The following is an 18,483-nucleotide window of genomic DNA, read 5'->3' on the forward strand; positions in this document are numbered from 1 at the left end:
GCTTCTAAAGAAATTTATCTTGAAACTACGTCAGGTTTGCAATCCGATAATTTATGACCCTGCCTGCTTGCGGCTAGAAGGGTCGGCATCCACAGCAGGCGCTGCTTTATTGAGGCGTCATTTTCACTTTGTTCGACTGTACAGCTGATAACCTTTAAACACCTGAACGAATTCAAAGATCAGTTGTCGAAATTTTTAATGACGGGCTTCTTAAACGGTAAAACAAATTTAATTTTTAATTCTTGTTCTCTTTATGGTCTGTAACACATATTGTAAATTGATTTTACTCAAAAACGGTAAGTTGTATCGAAAGAACGCAAGAGACCTCTTTTTAGTGAAAAACTATAGAATTTAGAATTTTATGGCTGAAAGTGGCAAGAACCAACATCCAAAAATTAGGGTACTTTTTACCCTAAACCCTCCCAGTTTTGGACACCCCTGAGTAAAAATTTTGACATTTTATCTTTGAATTCGTTTGGGTATATAAAGGTTATCAATTGTAGCAAATTTTGTAATTTTATTTGCAATGGTTTCTGAAATATTGAAAAAAATCCATTAAAACATGCACATCCCCTTCCATGGGATGTGGCTCCTTTATATAAATTTGTCGATACATGTTTGTATAAACATGTTCTAGAATATGTTTCCAGAAATCGGGCCTTACCAACTATCGAACAAATAAATTTTAATATTCCAGAAATTGGGCCTAAATAAACATGGTGGAGGAATTTCTAATTTCTAACATAATTTTGGTTTTGAAAAATAGTATGCCTTGGAAATTAAAAAAAAAACTTATTTTACTATAGAGTAAAGTGCTTTTTCTGAACGACACAAAGTTAATAAGAAAAGTTGTTTAAAATCCGCATTTAGGCCCGAATACCACATTTCAAAATGATTTTTCAATTTTTTAATGTTAGTATTTTACAAATCAAAGAATGTTATTTTTAACAGTTCTTTTATTACGAACAAAAAAATACACTTAGTTCTAAATAACTTTTTGATGATATGATAATAAAAAGCAATTAATTATCTTGGAAAAAAATAATAAAAACCATGAGTTTGTAATTTGGTATAGGGTAAAAAGAAGACAAATTTTAATTCGATATTCTCCAGACGAAACCTTTAACAAACTTCGTAAAATATTTTGTGAGTGGTTTTTTATTATCTAAATGATGCTTCATTTATAACGTGTGAAAAACAAAAAAGGAAATTGAAATAAAAATTGTTGTCAAAATTATTTAAAAATAAAAAGGTGTTCACGTCTTTTATATTTATAAGAAAAGTTAAGTAATATCCCATAATATTTTGGCATTCATTTCGAATTTTTTTTAGAAGTAAAAGATGAGCCTTGTATAAACAGAGATGTAGTCACAACAAATTAATTAATTTTTACACTCTAATAAAGCTACTTATTTTGTGCAAATGTTTGCATTTTTGTAATAATAGGTAGGTACTCGCAAATGCAAAGCGACAAATCGTGTTACCAGTCAGATAATAATCAAACCAATTGTTATTCCAGTCATAAATTACATAGCTACATGGATGATTTATAAAAACCCATTAGCATGAGTGCGGGTAAACAAAAAAATTATGATCCTGGAACTAGCGAACTGAAATTATCATTGCACTAAACCACTGATTCAACTTTTACTTCTCTCAAGACCCTCAAATGATTCGCTTTCGTATATCTTTGAATGCTAATTGTTTACTCTTTAAATTAAATTTACTTTTTCTATTTCGCGTTTGTTGTGACTGTTTAAAAAAAAGTTTCAAAATTCGATTTTTGACACTATTTTTAGCAACTTGTTGATTGCTAAAAATTGTAAACCCCCACGAGTTCTCAGAATGTAACATTACGTTTCACTTGCTTATTTCTTATTACGTATTTTGTTATTTTAGTAAAATAAAAAATCAAAAATGGGAAAAGTTCTATATTTCGTGAATCCGGTATACATTCTATTTCAGATCAACCATTCGTTAGGATAAAGAACTAAGTACTTAATTCGATTTCCAACACAGCGAACAGATCCTTATAGAGATATTTATCTAAGTCTTTAGTCCAAAAAAAATCATTGTGACCAAACTGTTCGTCATCTTCATTGCTAAAAGACGGAACACTTGTGAAATTTTTCTTCTTGCTTCCGAGTTCATTATATAATCGTTCAACATTCTACAAACACAAAACTGAAAGTAAATAAAATCCAAACAATCTTTTATTAACTACCTGAGTTTTGATTACGATGTCGTGTTTGCCGTAAAACATAAAAACCGGAGTTGTAATATTACATAAATGATAAACCGGAGGATTTACTTGTTTGTATATTTCTAGATTTTTCAAACCATAATCATATTTTTGGAATTTGTCAGAAATATAGATTTGTGTATACTGTATTAACTGCATGACTGCTATACTTGCCGGATAATGAGAAAAATATGCTAGTAAGTCTTCCTAAATAATTAAGATTAATTAGCAAAAATCATTTTTTTTTCAAAATAAAAATGTTACCGGACGCAAATGATTACTCCTGCCCGAAGAAAGTGTTGCTGCAAACTTACACAAATAAGGGACCCATCTGCAAATATGCTGCAACAAATTAACTGTGATTTCAAAATATCTGTTTATAACGGAAACACCGAGTTTTAAAAGGATGTTCTGTAAAGAAAAATAATACAGATCATATATCGGGTGTTTTTTAAATTTGGCGTCAAAGCTATCCATGAAAATTCGATTGTGAACAAACCATCGTATTGAAAGTTATTAATCTGACATTTGACACCTAGCCGGGCGTATTAAAAATTGTGGTCCGTTCACAAAACACTCACTCATATCATCAACTATGACGCTAAATTTAAATAAACACCCGTTAGAAGTATATAAAATTTACTCCAATGAGTGGTCCTAATTTTCCCAGTGGCTTCAGATACCAATCCAAGTCCAAATAAACGACCGGACTTAAAGCAATAATGCCTTTAAGTAATTTCTCTGTTTTTTGTGGAAATGTGGAAGCGTACATAAAAATTAGAGTACTTCCTCTCGAATGCCCTATGTATATAATCGAACCAGATTTGCCTGTTTCTAGTGCCACTTTTTCTAAAATCGTTGGTACATCGTTAGATGCAACCTGATCGATACTAAAAAATAAAAGAAAAATTTAAAAACTCAAAGACAAAATTTTCTGCAGAGAAAAAAGCTGATAACAAAACAACAAAGCAGACGTTTTTTATACGTTCAAAGGGCAATATATTTACACAAGGACCATACCCTGAGATGTTTCTCCTATCTCAAGGATGTTTACACTCAAGGCCTGTCTCAAGGTCAAACATAGGTATTATTTACAACTAATCTTCTTGCACAGGAACCATACAATGGGACTTTCCCATCTTAAGATCATCAATCAAGGTCATTTGAGATGATAAAACATCCAAATAAACTTAAAAGTTTACCTACTATGTGAAAATAGTACTAATGTACTAATGTACGTGCTTCACTCATCCATTCAACATTCAAGCAAGACTTGAAATTCCGATACGAGCCGCGGAGGGGCGAGTTGAGAAATAAACAATTGCTGAAATGATCCTCAGTAAAGAATCTTTTTTACATTTTGTTCTATTTTTTGCGTTTTATGCCGTTTAAAAAATATACAGGATGCGCCAGAACTCGCGCCCCCAGAGAAAAATGCCATATAAGGAAAGATACCAGGAACATGGAAAAAATATAAAAAAAAAATATTTATAAAAGTTTCGAAGTTATCAGGGTTTACACTTTGACTCTATTTATTTCTGTTGCAAAAATAATTTTTCAAGTTTTTTTGCTACAGGCTATTAGAAGACGAAACAAAGAAGCTGTATCCTAAATTGTAACTCTGTTTAATGATATTTGTGGCTTTTATTGGCAAAATTTTTGTACCTTTACTAAATAATTGTAAAAAAACATATACAAGTTCATCAGTATCATTAAATAGACATAAAAAAATGTCAAATGTCAACAAATAAATGTCAAAATTTTTTGACAGAGAATTTTTTAAATTTTTTTCCATGTTCCTGGCATCTTATCTTATTTGAAATTTTTCTCTGGGGCGCGAGTTCTGGCGCATCCTGTATACATATATATTAATTTGGGGAATTTTGTGTCAGTTAGTGACAGTGGCAGTGCTGTTGAAAAATTTAATTGACATTTCTTGATGTCTGTAACATGTAAATGAATTCTAAAGATTTTTTCATATCCGCCATCTAAAATTTGTTATATTGGTAAGAAGAATGAAAGTAATTTACCTCCCACGTCATTGTTATCAACATTAAAAACATAAAATACACTAAATGCTGTTTAATGCACTCAAACGAATTCGTTATTAGTGTTGTTAAAAACTTAAAATAAAAAACAATACTTTTCAATGTAGTTTTTTAGCCGCAGTTTATTAAAAAATTGTTTGCTTTGTAAACATTTCGATAAAAACACGTACCTGTAAAGCCAATAATCATACCCTGCGGCATTAAGAGTGTTATGGGTACGCGAATAACGAGTTCCCCGTTGATTACTTAACCAAACATCATAACCCATTGAAGCTAATGTTATTGCTACATTTGCAAAAAAAGTTACGAGTGTTTAGAAAACAATTTTTTTTTACCCAATGATCCATTTCCTGTAAAGATCCAAGAACCTGAATCAACAAAAATTCCATGCTCTAAAATAATGGGTTGTTTATTTTTTCGATTATCATCTTCTTTAGGCGGTATGCGAAATATTTCCAAAACGTAACCATCCGGAGTTGTGACATAATATGTGAAAACCTCATAACCATTCTGAATTATCATCAATGGCTAAAAAGTGTTTTATTTGTATATTTTTCAAACTTTTGAGACTTTTTTTACCGTTGTAGACAGGACGTTGGGATTGTAAAAGCAATTTGGACTGATGTCTTTTATAGGATATGACCACAAACTTGTGCAGGCATTATTCTCCAGATTGGTTGCTTGCACACAAAATTTAACTGAAAGCAAGAGTAAAAAATGTATGAATATGGATTTTATAAATGTCATATTGTTTTAGTATTTGAAGTATCGGTTCGATTACTGGAAATTTTTTTCAAAAAACATCTTTATGTTATTACATATCTATATAGTTGTTGTAAATACTTCATTAAATAGCTTTTATTTTTGATAGCGATAAAAAAAGGTTATTATGATATAACTAATAACTGCACCATGCATAAATTACATTTCATTTTAAAAGCATACAAGGTGAACAAAAAGTTTGCTCTCAGACAAAGATACAGAGTATGAAAAAATGTTTTAAATGTTTAAAAAATTCTATCTGTCAAAAAATTTTGACATTTATTTTTTGACATTTGACATTTTTTTTATATCTATTTAATGGTACTGATGATTTTGTATATGTTTTTTTAGAATTATTTAGTAAAGGGACAAAAATTTTGCCAATAAAAGCCACAAGTAGCATTGAACAGAGTTTCAATTTAGGATACAGCTTCCTTGTTTCCTCTTTTAATAGCTTATGGCAAAAAAACTTGGAAAATTATGTTTCCAACAGAAATAAATAAAGTCAAAGTGCAAACGTTAAACCCTCATAACTTCGAAATTTTTATAGATAAATTTTTTTTAACATTTTTTCCATGTTCCTAGTATCTTATCTTATATGGCATTTTTCTCTGGAGCGCGAGTTCTGGCGCACCCTGTATAAACTACTATAAATAAATATGGACTATCATAGCATTTAAATTTTTGTAGATATATTTTTTAGCGTACTCTGTACCATTGCTAAAAAATGCGTTACTTTTTTAGAGGAAGTCGTATTTGTTGAACAAAAACTTTCATGACTATACGCCTAATTCTATGTTTCCTATTTATTTCACATCCGTTTACAAAAAAGCCACGTCAACCGTTTCTATAAAGATTCACAAAGGCGCAATTTTCGACCACTTAAAGATAAATAACATTTTTTGCTTAACTTGAAACGAACCAATCTATAACTAAAACCACATTATTCAAACTTAGTAATTGTAATTTTTTTCTGTTTTTTTAAGGCCCATCACATTGGCAGTTTTATTTTTTTGACAACGATTTCACTTTAACAATAAATTAATTAAGAATGTTTTTATCATCTTAAAGCTGTTTCTTTAAGTTGCCACCAATTTATTAAAATCATGTGTTTCACAAAAATGTTTGTTATTTTACTTGCGTAAACTCATTTGACAAAGTGACATCGTTGTCAAAAAAATAAAAAATAAAACCGCCAATGTGACAAGATTTAAAATACAGAGAAAAAAAGATAATTTTATTCCTCTTGTAAACGGATTCTGGGGAAACACAGGGCGTTTTATAACTCGCGCCCCAGTGAAAAATTCAATGTAAGGTAAGATATGAAGAATATAGAAAAAATGTTAAAAAAATCTATCTATTAAAATTTTGAAATTAAGGGAGTTTAAATTTTGCACTTTGACCTTATTATTTATTCCTAATGGGAAAACAATTTTCCATGTTTTTTTTTTTGCTGCAGCCTATTAGAAGAGGAAACAAAGAAGCTGTAACCTGAATTGTAACTATGTTTAACGTTATTTTGTCTTTTATTGGCATTTTATTACCCCCCCCCCCCCCTCAACAATCTTGAGGGGTTGTACGTCAAGTATTTGTTAAGCAAAACCGTATCCGGGTGCAGTGTTTCAAATTATTGACAAAAATACTTTCAAATCTGTTACCAACAGACTCAGTCTTTATGCATCACTTCGTACAGAATCATCACACTATAGTAGACTAAAAAAGACAAAAAAATCTCAAAAGCCAAAAACTAAATGGGAATTTTATTTGGCAGATAGAATTTTTTAAACATTTTTCCCATCTTTCTGATATCTTACTTGGAATTTATGTCGGGGCACGAGCAGCCTGTATGTGCTGTATAAAGAGAAATATAATTGAACTCATTTCTTATTAATATTTAACTTTCATAAATTAAATTTAACATTTGACCAACAAATATAGCAAGAAAAGTAAAATTGAATTAACAAACGCAACATAATTCGCTCCATTAACTATGAGCGAGTTACATATTCGTGGGCTCTACGAAATCCATTTTCTTATTAAATATGCATTTATTTTTCAAATAAATCGCTCTTTTTCCGTTTGAAAAACTTTGCGTTTGATGAATTGAAAAGAAAGAAAGTAAATTGGCACCCGCATTTATTCGTTCGCTTACACTTCTGACAGGTTATAAATCATTCAAAAATTAATATTTGGTTACAAAATGACACAAACATTTTTTATATTAATTTATATTCTAGCGACACTTGCTGGCCTAACTTGAAAATTGAAGCCACAGTTCATCAAGATAATTGAAACTGTCAACAAAGTTAGTGAAAACATATGGCGTCAAGACCCACAACAACCTCGAATTTTTACACTAGGCGATTTTCTGAGTATACCTAACTGGTAAAAACGCTAAAGTTGAGTTGAATTGAAACTTGCAAGCTTTACTGGAATTATAAATTTTTCTTTTTTTCTTTTCAGTTCAATTTTCAGTTCTGGTAACCGGTTTCAGTGTTTTGCCTTCTTCGGAACTGCTTGCCTTTTTATTACAGATTAAAAATGAAGTTTTTTGTATATAAACGTATTTTGCTTAATTCAAAATTCAATGCACTTACCTATTTACATTTTAAACTATACAGCGTGTTTACGGTCTTGAGGTTGAAATTTAAATGAGATGATATTCACCGTAGAAAAAACTAATACGCTATATAAAACAAAAATTCACGTTGTTAAAGGAAATTATTCATTTTACACTATTTGTTTGAGAACTACTGCTTCGGCTGCAACAATGGTTATTAGTATCATTATCTTGTGTTTCACCGTAAATCATAATCACGACAACCAATTTATTATTTTAATATTTTGCCATACATGTTTATAAATTTGGAGAAAAATTAAGAAAAACGAATCAAACCTGTTGGAAACCATTTCGCTGGAAGAGATTAAACAGAAGATCTTTGAATTTTGATAAAAACTAAAGCAAAAGCAAATCAAATGAAGACAGTGTCAAAACTATGAAGTCACTTTTTTCTTTCATTGTCATGGATACGATTTTTTTATCTGTTGCAACAATACAATTTTATCTGAACAAGGAAATAATTCCAGTGACCCTCAAACCGTGTACCAATATTTTGGAGTTAAATAACATTCTTGATAATAACAATTGTGTGAGTTTTTTTTCTCGGTTACAATATTTCTGTATTCTTCTATTACTAGTTCAATTTTCAACTCCAAGACTGTAAACACCCTGTATGCATTATCAATGTTAATAGAAATAATGACCGAGGTCTTAAAATTAGTTGAAACATTCATGGCATAAATATTATGTACTAATCAGTAAATCTATCCTTTATGTTTTTATTGCGTATAACAATATTGTTGTTATTGTACAGCACCGACGGCGTAGAACAAGGGCATTAAATTACGATATAATAATGCAAATCCGTTTTTGTACTAGTACAATAATAACAGTAACTTTTAGTATGGTGACATTGGCAACATTGAATTTTATTAAAAATATATTGAGTAACAAATGACAGTTCGTGGTCGTGTGCAAAGTGCAAACACAGGAAATTGTGCAAAAATTCACGCGAAAAGCACGGATTACCAAAGATGTCTGAAAAAGTGTAGCAGTGTTACACCTCCTGAAGTAAAGGAAACTGCAAAAGCCGCTATTGACACCTTAATACCAGTCAAGTCTCGAAAAATCTACGAGTAGCCGAACTCGAAAGGTTCTTGAAATGGTGCGGAGAACAAAGTGTTTGTCATTACTCCGAAAATGTTGTCTAGGCATATTTTTCCTATTTAAATTTTAGACAACAAGACAAAAAAGTTCATCCACTGTTATTGGAAACTTTTACTGTTTTACTTGAATCCACATAGAGAATATGTCTTACTACGTTTCAATGGACCTACTCCGGTTTTTTTATCAAGAGTCTTTAAGACATAAAAAAGAGACAGCAATGAAAATACTTGATCCTAAAGCATCCAAAATTCAAGATTCTGAAGAACAAAATTTTACAGATCTTATTCAAAACGGAGAAGTTATAGTTATATGTATAAGAATTTCGTGGGAGATGGTAATAAAATCATTAAATTCGTCGCGACGTTTCGATACCTTAAGTTCTTCCTTGACTGTGCCATGCCTCCCATGTTCAGTCAACGAAAATTCTTCACCTGAAGAAGATACAATAAAGGTATCGAAACGTCGCGACGCATTTAATGGTTTTATTTTCTTTGTTCTGTATACCATCTTCCACAAAATCAGGCAAATATATTTCAAGGACAAGCATCACAAAATGGAGTTATATAAGAAGTTATATTAACACAATTTGATCTGAAAATAAAGAAAATGTTATACGCATGAAGTTAATAATATTATTGGAGCAGCTACTAGCTTTTTTGTGTTTCGCTTATTTTGCTATGCCTCGGCTGCAAACATCTGAGCTCATCCAAAAATAAATACTTTTTACTCCTAGTAATAAATTATACCATTATAAGGATAATCTTTATGTTTATTTTATTTATACTTCCTTTGACCTAAAAAAGTTTTGTAAAAATTTCCAAATAAAAGCCAATACAAAACAATTATAAATCTAAAGCTATACAGGATGATTCAAAAGTAACGGGTATGTAATCGTGAATTTAGTTAGCGGAAACGGTAAATCTTGTGAGACTGAATAGATACCTGTTGAAAAAAATCACCAACCCTATGGTGTAAAAAACATTTAACAAACTAGCAAATTCAGCAGTAAATTAAATCTATCAACATCGGAAACAAAAAAGCTAAGATGCCTACATGATAATATGAAAATTAACAGTTCTGTTTTTTGTTCAGAAAAAAAGGTTGAACAAAATTCTGAATTTATTTTTAGCTGAAAGTCTTTTTACCACTATGCGAAAGTTGGCCCCACATTTTTTAATCATGTTTTATAACTCCCTACGGTTGTGCTGCAAACAAATTGCTTATATAGGAAATTGTATTTTCCAAACACGTTAGGTAAATAACTAATTTTGAAATCTTCCAAAAAGTTTTGATTTTTTAGAAATAATTTTTTTTTTGCATATTATACTTCCCCGAACATTAAATAGAATTAGTTTTTCTGACTGGGCAATCGTCGTTGAAATCATTCGGTTTTTCAATTGTTGATGTGGAGAATTAGGTAGAAACTCCGACTATTTTTTGCATTGGTCGAGCATTTTACACGTTTTTCAGTCAAAAACTCAATTATTTCACTGAATTTTCTTAAAACGGATTCAAAAACTCACTAAACTACTTTAGTTTGATTTCTTCTTTTTACGAAATTTCACTAAACGAAGTCGAAAATTGCCAAATTAAAATACAAATTACATATTTCGGAATGTACGTTTTTCAGCTAAGAACGGAAATTATTTCTCAGATTCCAATTAAAAACAAGCTAAAAATTTATCAGTTTAGGCCGAAATATAGCGCCATTTTTAACGATTTTGAGGGCTTAAACACATTTTTGAGATAAAAACAATATTAATTTGAAAAGTTTTGATAAAACTGACTAAAAATACACCTAAAAATCGCAAAAAATAAGTTGAAATTGATGTTCTGTGTGTTTACAGGTTTTAGCTCGACTTTGCGCAAAATTTGGTCAAAAATAAGCCACAAAGACTAAATTTAGAATGGTGTTGTTTTCATCTTCGTTAAATCTTTAAGCTTGTTTTTGAACTAAATTTTCAATTGGTCTTAAAGACCGCAAAATTACCCTTTTTTACCTTTTTTTTTCAAATATTTTAGCATGTTTTTCAGCTAATAACACAACAATTGTTTTGCAAAATCTTATTAAAAACAATCAGTAAAATCATAGAATTAAGACGAAGATGGTGTTATTTTTTCATTTTTTGAACGTTTAAGCACGGTCAAAAAAAACGACGATTTACCGCGAGATTTATGCAAAAATCATTAATCTTGAACACCATTGGAAATTTAATTTAATTTTTTTGAACACACAAAACTATCTAAAATAATCACTCATAAAGTACGTAGTATATACTTTTTCATACTCTTGGTATGTCATTACTTAAAATCGGTCGTCGTAAGTTTGACAGTGTGGATATTGTGGCACTTCACATAATTTAAAAGATTACAACTTTAAAAAAATCTAAGGTTTAGTTCGAAGAATAACCACCATATTCCTGATATAAAAATTAAATTTTGGTTTTCGCAAAATTAAAACGCAAAAGAGGTTTTAATTTTGATATTGGGTAAATGTACCAGCTTTCAATGATTGTAAAAGTTGTAATTACCGAATCAGACAAAGATTTAAAATAGGGTAAATCCGGGAGAGATGCACTAGGTACATATTGAAAAACCTGCTGTAAAATTATAATTGTCCACCTAACAGGTGGGGGTGTAACAATGTTGGTAGTTGTTGATACTTACCGAATCGAACCAATAATTTTTGGATAGTGCATGATAAGTTTTTGTATTTTTTTTTATGAATTACATGTTACGAGATCCGTTTAGATTTGTTATAGGTTATGTTGGAGTCTGAGGTGGGAGTCTTATTAAGTATTTTCGATTAAGTGTCAAAAATCTTTCTATGGCAAAGTTGACAGATGCCTAACAGAGATTTGTGTCACAAATCATCGTTGTCGGGGATATCATTCATTCAAAATTCATACTTTTTGCTTTTATTAATGTGCAGTGCTCACTTTAAATTAAAATTTCTCTGAAACGATCTATTTTTGTTGAAAAACATAGAAACCTGCAGAAACCGGAGAAATTGAATAAAGGTATATCCAGTATGCGGTTTTCGTAATTACTAGTTCTCGTAAGTAACTGTTACAAATTTTATAATATTTGGACAAATGGTTTGGAAGTTATTATAAAATAGGTAACAAATTTCCATACCAAATTTTGCGGGCTGTAAAACACGAATTATTATTGAATTAACATTATTTTATAGGTCATTTTTGAGGTGCAAATATTGCTTCATATTTATGAAATACCCTAAGATTTCCTTAAAATGCATTAAATATGGGCACCCTAAGTTATATAAGTAGTTATTGTCCTTATAAATTGTAGATATCTTTATGGGAAAAAGCATTTACATAACTTTCATTTCACCAATTGTTTTTCAGTCAACTTACCTTAATCCCGTAATTTGATTCTTCGTAAATGATAGATATGTAACTCCATCCCATTAAGATAACAATGTTGACCATTGCCTTCACTTGATAATGATCAGATGGAATCGTTCTGGTGAAAAATTCGAATCTTTGCTTGTTACTCAGTTCTGGACTCGTTGAAAAAAAGGACACCTGAAACAAGAAACGTAATTTTGAACAATAAATTATATTTTTTGTTTTTGCGTTGTTAGTTGTAATAAAATTCGTATTTGAAATCTGAGTTGGTTTAAATCAAGCAAAAATGAATAATTTTGCTAAATAACTACGCAACAAATCTGATTTTCCACTGCAGTCATTATGAAAATTAGTAAATCTTAGTGGTAACAATGTTATTTACTACCTACATTACCATTTGGAAATTGAAATAGTATTGATTTTACGAATGTATTAATAGATTACCCCAAAATTATTACTAAGAAAATCGCTAAAGAGATGAATTAAAAAAAGTTGTACTAACAAATAGTTGCGTTATGCAGAGTGAACCAAAAGTATGTACATACCTTTTGAACAAAAATATTATCTGATCGCTTCTGAAAAATATTTTTGTTTAAATTGTAGTTTTGTTTATGAGTTCTGCACAATTTATACAGGGTGATTCATAAATATGAAGCAATATTTGAACTTCAAAAATGACCTACACAATGATGATAATTTAATTAATAACTCGTATCCTACATCTGCTTATAAGAATTTTACTGCCCCCGGAGTGTGGGTACAGTTTTTTTTTTTTTGTAATACCTTTGAAACCATTTGACCAAAAATGATAAAATTTGGAACAGTTATTTGCGAAAACATATCTTTTGAACTAGTAATCACGAAAACCGAATACATCTACTCAATTTCCGGTTGCTGCAACTGCAACTCACATTTTCTGTATTTTTCCATTTTTTTGCTCTCTTAACATTAATTTTTTATTGCTTCAAATCGATAAGGCAATTAATTTTGAATAAAAAACGTAAAATCTATAATATCCTAAAAATAAACCGTTTCAAAAATATTTTAATTTTGAGTGAGGAATTTTGAATGGGTGACAGCGATTTGTGTGACCATGGTCATTCGTTGCTGTGGATATCAATTATTCAAAATTCATATTTTTGGCTTTCAGCGTTATGCAGCCTTCCTTTTAAATTAAAATATCTTTGATACGGTCCATTTTAGGAGTATTAAAAGTTTTGCATTTTTATCGATCTGAGCAATAAAAAATTAGTTTTAAGAGAGCAACAAAACGGAAAAACACAGAAAATGTGACCTGCAACTGCAGCAACCAGAAATTGAGAAGATGTATCCGGTTTTCGTGTTTACCAGTTTAAAAGGTATGTTCTCGCAAGTAACTATTCCAAATTTTATAATATTTGGTCAAATGGTTCCAAAGTTATTACAAAAAAAAATTCATACCCACATTCCAAGGGCAGTAAAATTTTTATTAGTAGGTACGACACGAGTTATTATTTATAAATTAATATCATTTTATAGGTCACTTTTGAGGTTCAAATATTGCTTTATATTTATGAATTATCCTATATACAGACTGGTTTCGTTTTAATCGGGGAAAAATTCAGGAATCCTTAGAACACGTAGATACAGGATGCGCCAGAACTCGCGTCCCGGAGAAAAGTTTCAAGTAAGATAAGATCCTAGGAACATGAAAAAATTTTTAAAAAATTCTCTCTGTCAAAAAGGGACAAAAATTTTGCCAATAAAAGCCACAAATAACATTGAATAGAGTTACAATTTAGGATACAGCTTCCTTGTTTCCTCTTTGAATAGCCTATAGCAAAAAAACTTGGAAAATTATTTTTCCAACAGAAATAAATAGACTCAAAGTGCAAACTTTAAACCCTCGTAACTTCGAAATTTTTATAGATAAATTTTTTTTAACATTTGTTCCTTGTTCCTGGTACCTTACCTTATATGGCATTTTTCTCTGGGGCGCGAGTTCTGGCGCACCCTGTATAATGTGGGATTTTCATGTAAACGATTGTGCAAAAACTCTTCCTTCCCATAAATAAATGGCGCCAAAATTTGAAATTTGTTTCCATCTTTTCTTAATATCTCCTAAAGTCCTAAACGAAGAGAGCTATCAGCTCCAAATTTTGCAAACGCAAATAGAATTAAAAATTGGCGAAATGAGTTCATTATTTTTTTTTGTAAAACTCAAAAATAATACAAACGCCCAAAAATTTCAATCTTAAACAATGATCTAGCTTTTATTGCAAATTTTTCATCCGTAACTGAGAACAAATTGATCAACGGTTCAAGTACTTTGCTTTTGTTTATTATTATTCTGCTTTTTAATATTTAAGTTTGACTGTATTTCTCTCTGTTTCACTGAAATTGGTTTCCGGTCTCACTAAGGCGAAATACACCTACTCTCGGGATTAAGAAATTCTTTTGACAAAATTATTATGCAATTAAAAATAATGTATTTAAAAATTACCCGATTGCTAAATAGGATTCTCAAAACTGGTTCATTACGAAAAACCAATTAACAACAATCTTATTAGGAGCTTTCAAATTCACCGTTTTTAACTTATTCAGCATAAAAGGTTTGCCACATTTATGATGTTTTAATTAAGGCAGGCAAACTCGCGCTTAAAGTTTCACAAACTTTCATCGAGATTACATAAATTAGCGAACTTTGTTTTGTTACATATTTATAACGTTCGATCAAAACTAATTGGAAAGAAAAATAGGTTCCAAGAGTGACGACTACTGAGATTTATGATTGATGAATTCTTTTAGTAAGAAAGAATTTTATTGTGGATAAAGTGCACAAGTCTTTTCTTTGTTTTCAACAACCAAAGTTTTTGTGTGTTTCTAAAGGTACAAGATTTTGAAAAGTTGATCGACATTTACAAAACATCTTGTATTTTTCATATAAAACAAACTATTGAAATCAGTTGTGACCATCGTGAAGCATGAGGATTCGTGTTTTATTCACAAGGACTTATCTGAAAGCTTGTGAAATACGTCGCTAGCAGCTGCTTGATCTATTTATTGACGACGCGTCCAGTAGTTGGGTTATCTTTGGTGATAATACAAATTGGCATCGATGAAGATTGATCGATCAAGTGTGCTAAGCACAAACTAAAATTTGACCTTTTTATGGTTCTGTAAGCCGTCACTACTCACCACCAAAAATAAACTGCAAGAAATCGCACTTGTTTGTATATACAGGATGTTCCGTTTTTATTGTTACAAATTTAAACGGAGATAGAATATTCAATTTTAGGATACTCGTACAAATTTCCTATGAACATGTATCGAAAAATATTAAACTAAACCCCACATTGAAAGAATTGGGTACAATTGGGTACAATTTATTCAAATTTTATTTTTACTAAAGCAACGATATATTGCAGATGCATACTTTCATTATTCTCTCACGCTTATAATACCAAAGTTACGTAGCAGAATAAAATGTACATATATCACATATACAGGGTGTTCCGGCTAAACCCCACATTAGAAGTACTGGGAGTTCTAACAATGATGTTTATCTAAAATTTTGTTTATAGCCATAGTTGGTTAGGTTCTGCTCAAGGAAAATATTTTCAAGATTTCCTGTTACAACGGAAGTAGAGATCAACTTCGGTATCTTAAATAGAAAGTTATGTTTTTATTGCGTTTTTGGATTACTTAAGTGATTTTGAAAGATTTTTTATTTGCCTTTCCTATAGAGCGAGAGCCCGCGGTCGCTAGACCTTCGTCATTTTATAAAAGTTGAAAATTTGTCAACGCATACTACCAACACAGTTAGGAACGATGGGCAAGTATGAAGTTTGGGTCATCGTGGCTTTGGGAGATAACAGGTAGCAAAGAAGTAAAAAAGTCCAACTTAAATTTATCAAATAAAAAAGCGCGATTTTTTATATTTTCTTCGGAATAATATTAGACTACTATATCTAAGTTTAACTGTTTTCGAAATATCTTTTTAAATTTTGTTGGATTTGCATATTTCTATTCAAAAATCGATCTCTGCCATTTTTTTCAACCCAATTTTTTCTTCACTAAGTGAAAGAGAATTTAATTCTGCATCGATCTGTATCAACATTCTCTATACCTAAATTTAATAATTTCCAAGTTATTTTAACTTTTTTTACAACAGAAGAAATTCATCACTATCCATGGTAGTTTAGAGGTCTTAAACGTTTTTTTTTTATACAACTTACGGTTTTTGAGTAAAATCAGTTTACAATTTTATCTATTCTGCCTTAGTGGGAAAACCCCATTAAAAAACGCATCTCTTTCAGGGGGTGTCCATCGCTTACATAACAATTTTTGATACATGTTCATAGGAAACATTTGTCTTAAAATTGAATATTCTATCACCCTTTTAAATTTGTAATAATAAAAGCGAAACACCCTGTAAAAATTATTATACAGGTATCCCAGCGAGTTTGTTTTACAAATGTTGAAAATCGAATTTTTTATGCGAGTGTTTAAGTTTCGCACGAACCTGTGCTTAAGAAAGCTTTTCTCACAGATAGAACACGATATTTTTATGCCACCTTAAATAATCTATTTATTAATATAATTAAAGTGTAAAAACTTTATTTTCTTATTATTCGTCATCACCGTTTCCTTAATGAATTGTATCAATATCCCACCTAGGCATTTCGTAAAAAATGTATTGGAGCAGTGATTCCGAGTTTTTTCTTAGTTATGATGGTTACTAAAGAAAAACTGAATAATTTTTTATTATTAACGAAAAATAACGCAGTTAGTAAAAGCTGTGAGGGAGGATACAACCAAACAAAATACGCCAGAGAGAATTGATATCATGAGTTTGAACCCTTTAAGCTAAAAAACTGGATGTGACAAAAAGATTCCCCAGTTTAAAAAGCGTCAACAGGAATCAGTTGAACTCAAAAAATGCCCAGACGAGAGAAGGATTATTTCTATCGAGACGGTTTGTAATTTTTGCGTAATAACATTTTAAAAGAGTATGTTTTCGTCAAAGAAATTAATGTTTTAAAAACGCAAAAAATATACAGGGTGCGCGAGAACTCGCGCTCCAGGGAAAAATGCCATATAAAGTAAGATACCAGGAAAATGGAAAAAAAGTTAAAAAAAATGTATCTATAAAAATTTCGAAGTTATGAGAGTTTAAATTTTGCACTTTGACTCTATTTATTTCTGTTAGAAAAATAATTTTCCCAGTTTTTATGCTGCAGGCTATTAGAAGAGGAAATAAGGAAGCTGTATCCTAAATTGTAACTGTGTTCAATGTTATTTGTGGCTCTTATTGGCAAAATTTTAGTGCCTTTACTAAATAATTGTAAAAAAAAACATACAAGATCATCAGTGTCATTAAATAGACATAAAAAAATGTCAAATGCCAAAAAATATATGTCAAAATTTTTGACAGATAGAATTTTTCAAACATGTTCCTGGTATCTTATCTTACATGAAATTTTTCTCTGGGGCGTGAGTTCTGGCGCATCCTGTATACCAACATAATGAAAAAGACATAACTTTGTAATGTGACTTATTTTTGAAACACTCTGTATGTTTGAAAATATTTTTAACTGATTCTAAAAAGGGAGTTAATATTTATACATTTTGAACACACACTTTTAAATATTTTAACATTTAAAGATCAATAATGATTGACTTTACCAATTTGCTGGGATACTTTGTATATAATAAACAAAACAAAACTTTAAAAATCAATGACCATAATTAAACTTGGAGCTTTTGTAGCAAAACTTGGAGTTTGTTGTTTTCAATGGTAAATTATCTATTATCCCAGCAAAATACAAAGGAGACAAATTTCATCTACTTGTGTCGTAATTCGGTCATGATTCCATTCAATTGACGTAACTCATGCACTTCTAGTATTAACATTGTTAGAATTGCCTTCCGTTAGAGTCATACTTCGCAACAATAATAGCAGAGCAATTCAACACACAAATTGCAATTCTGCAAATCAATGTTCACAGAAATTACAAGCACGTATGATATAATGTTATTAGATGTTCAGTTGGGACAGGTGAAAAGAATATGATTGTATAATATCTGTCAAAAGCTTGGTGTGTTATTAAAAAATGGATGTGAAAATGGAAAATAAAATGAAAGTGTGCCGTTTCAGAGATATATTAAAATATGATAATGTTCAGCATTATTGCTCGTCATGTGTTAACATATCGTTGAATGTTAAATTATACTAATTTGAATAATGAATATTACTTCGGGTAATGGATTTAGCTTACATGTGCAAGTGAGGTATGGCATATCTCATATTGTTCTCCAACAAAGTTCTGCAAACTGTCACTAACTTTGCAC

At 30.4% G+C, this 18,483-nt stretch overlaps 2 protein-coding genes across 5 annotated transcripts in view; both read right to left on the reverse strand.

Annotated features, from left to right (window-relative positions):
* The window catches only part of LOC123012181 (metabotropic glutamate receptor 2), a 390,426-nt gene that overhangs the window by 35,914 nt on the left and 336,029 nt on the right, over window positions 1-18,483 (reverse strand). For all 4 annotated transcript variants that reach the window (XM_044410042.1, XM_044410034.1, XM_044410050.1 and 1 more), the window contains one exon: window positions 12,157-12,327. In XM_044410042.1, coding sequence (XP_044265977.1) covers window positions 12,157-12,327 — 171 coding nt within the window. The remainder of the gene's footprint in view (window positions 1-12,156; window positions 12,328-18,483) is intronic.
* On the reverse strand, window positions 1,917-5,042 carry LOC123012203 (lipase member N-like). Its single transcript, XM_044410073.1, has 7 exons — window positions 4,870-5,042; window positions 4,626-4,818; window positions 4,461-4,575; window positions 2,886-3,132; window positions 2,507-2,653; window positions 2,225-2,449; window positions 1,917-2,170 (listed from the first exon to the last, which is right to left on the reverse strand). The coding sequence occupies exons 1-7, from the start codon at window positions 5,035-5,037 to the stop codon at window positions 1,991-1,993; spliced, it is 1,275 nt and encodes a 424-aa protein (XP_044266008.1). The 5' UTR covers window positions 5,038-5,042; the 3' UTR covers window positions 1,917-1,990.

Source organism: Tribolium madens, unplaced genomic scaffold, assembly GCF_015345945.1.
Source record: "Tribolium madens isolate multiple individuals breed KSU strain unplaced genomic scaffold, Tmad_KSU_1.1 Scaffold_19;HRSCAF=116;Tcas5.2_LG9, whole genome shotgun sequence".
NCBI classification, from domain to species: domain Eukaryota; kingdom Metazoa; phylum Arthropoda; class Insecta; order Coleoptera; family Tenebrionidae; genus Tribolium; species Tribolium madens.

Coding starts and splice junctions, on each gene's coding strand:
- LOC123012203 (XM_044410073.1), bottom strand. CDS start 5,037: ATGACATTTATAAAATCCATATTCATACATTTTTTACTCTTGCTTTCA. Junction 4,576..4,625: donor TACAGGAAATGGATCATTGG/GTAAAAAAAAAT, acceptor TTGCAAATGTAG/CAATAACATTAGCTTCAATG. Junction 2,450..2,506: donor GGAGTAATCATTTGCGTCCG/GTAACATTTTTA, acceptor TTAATTATTTAG/GAAGACTTACTAGCATATTT.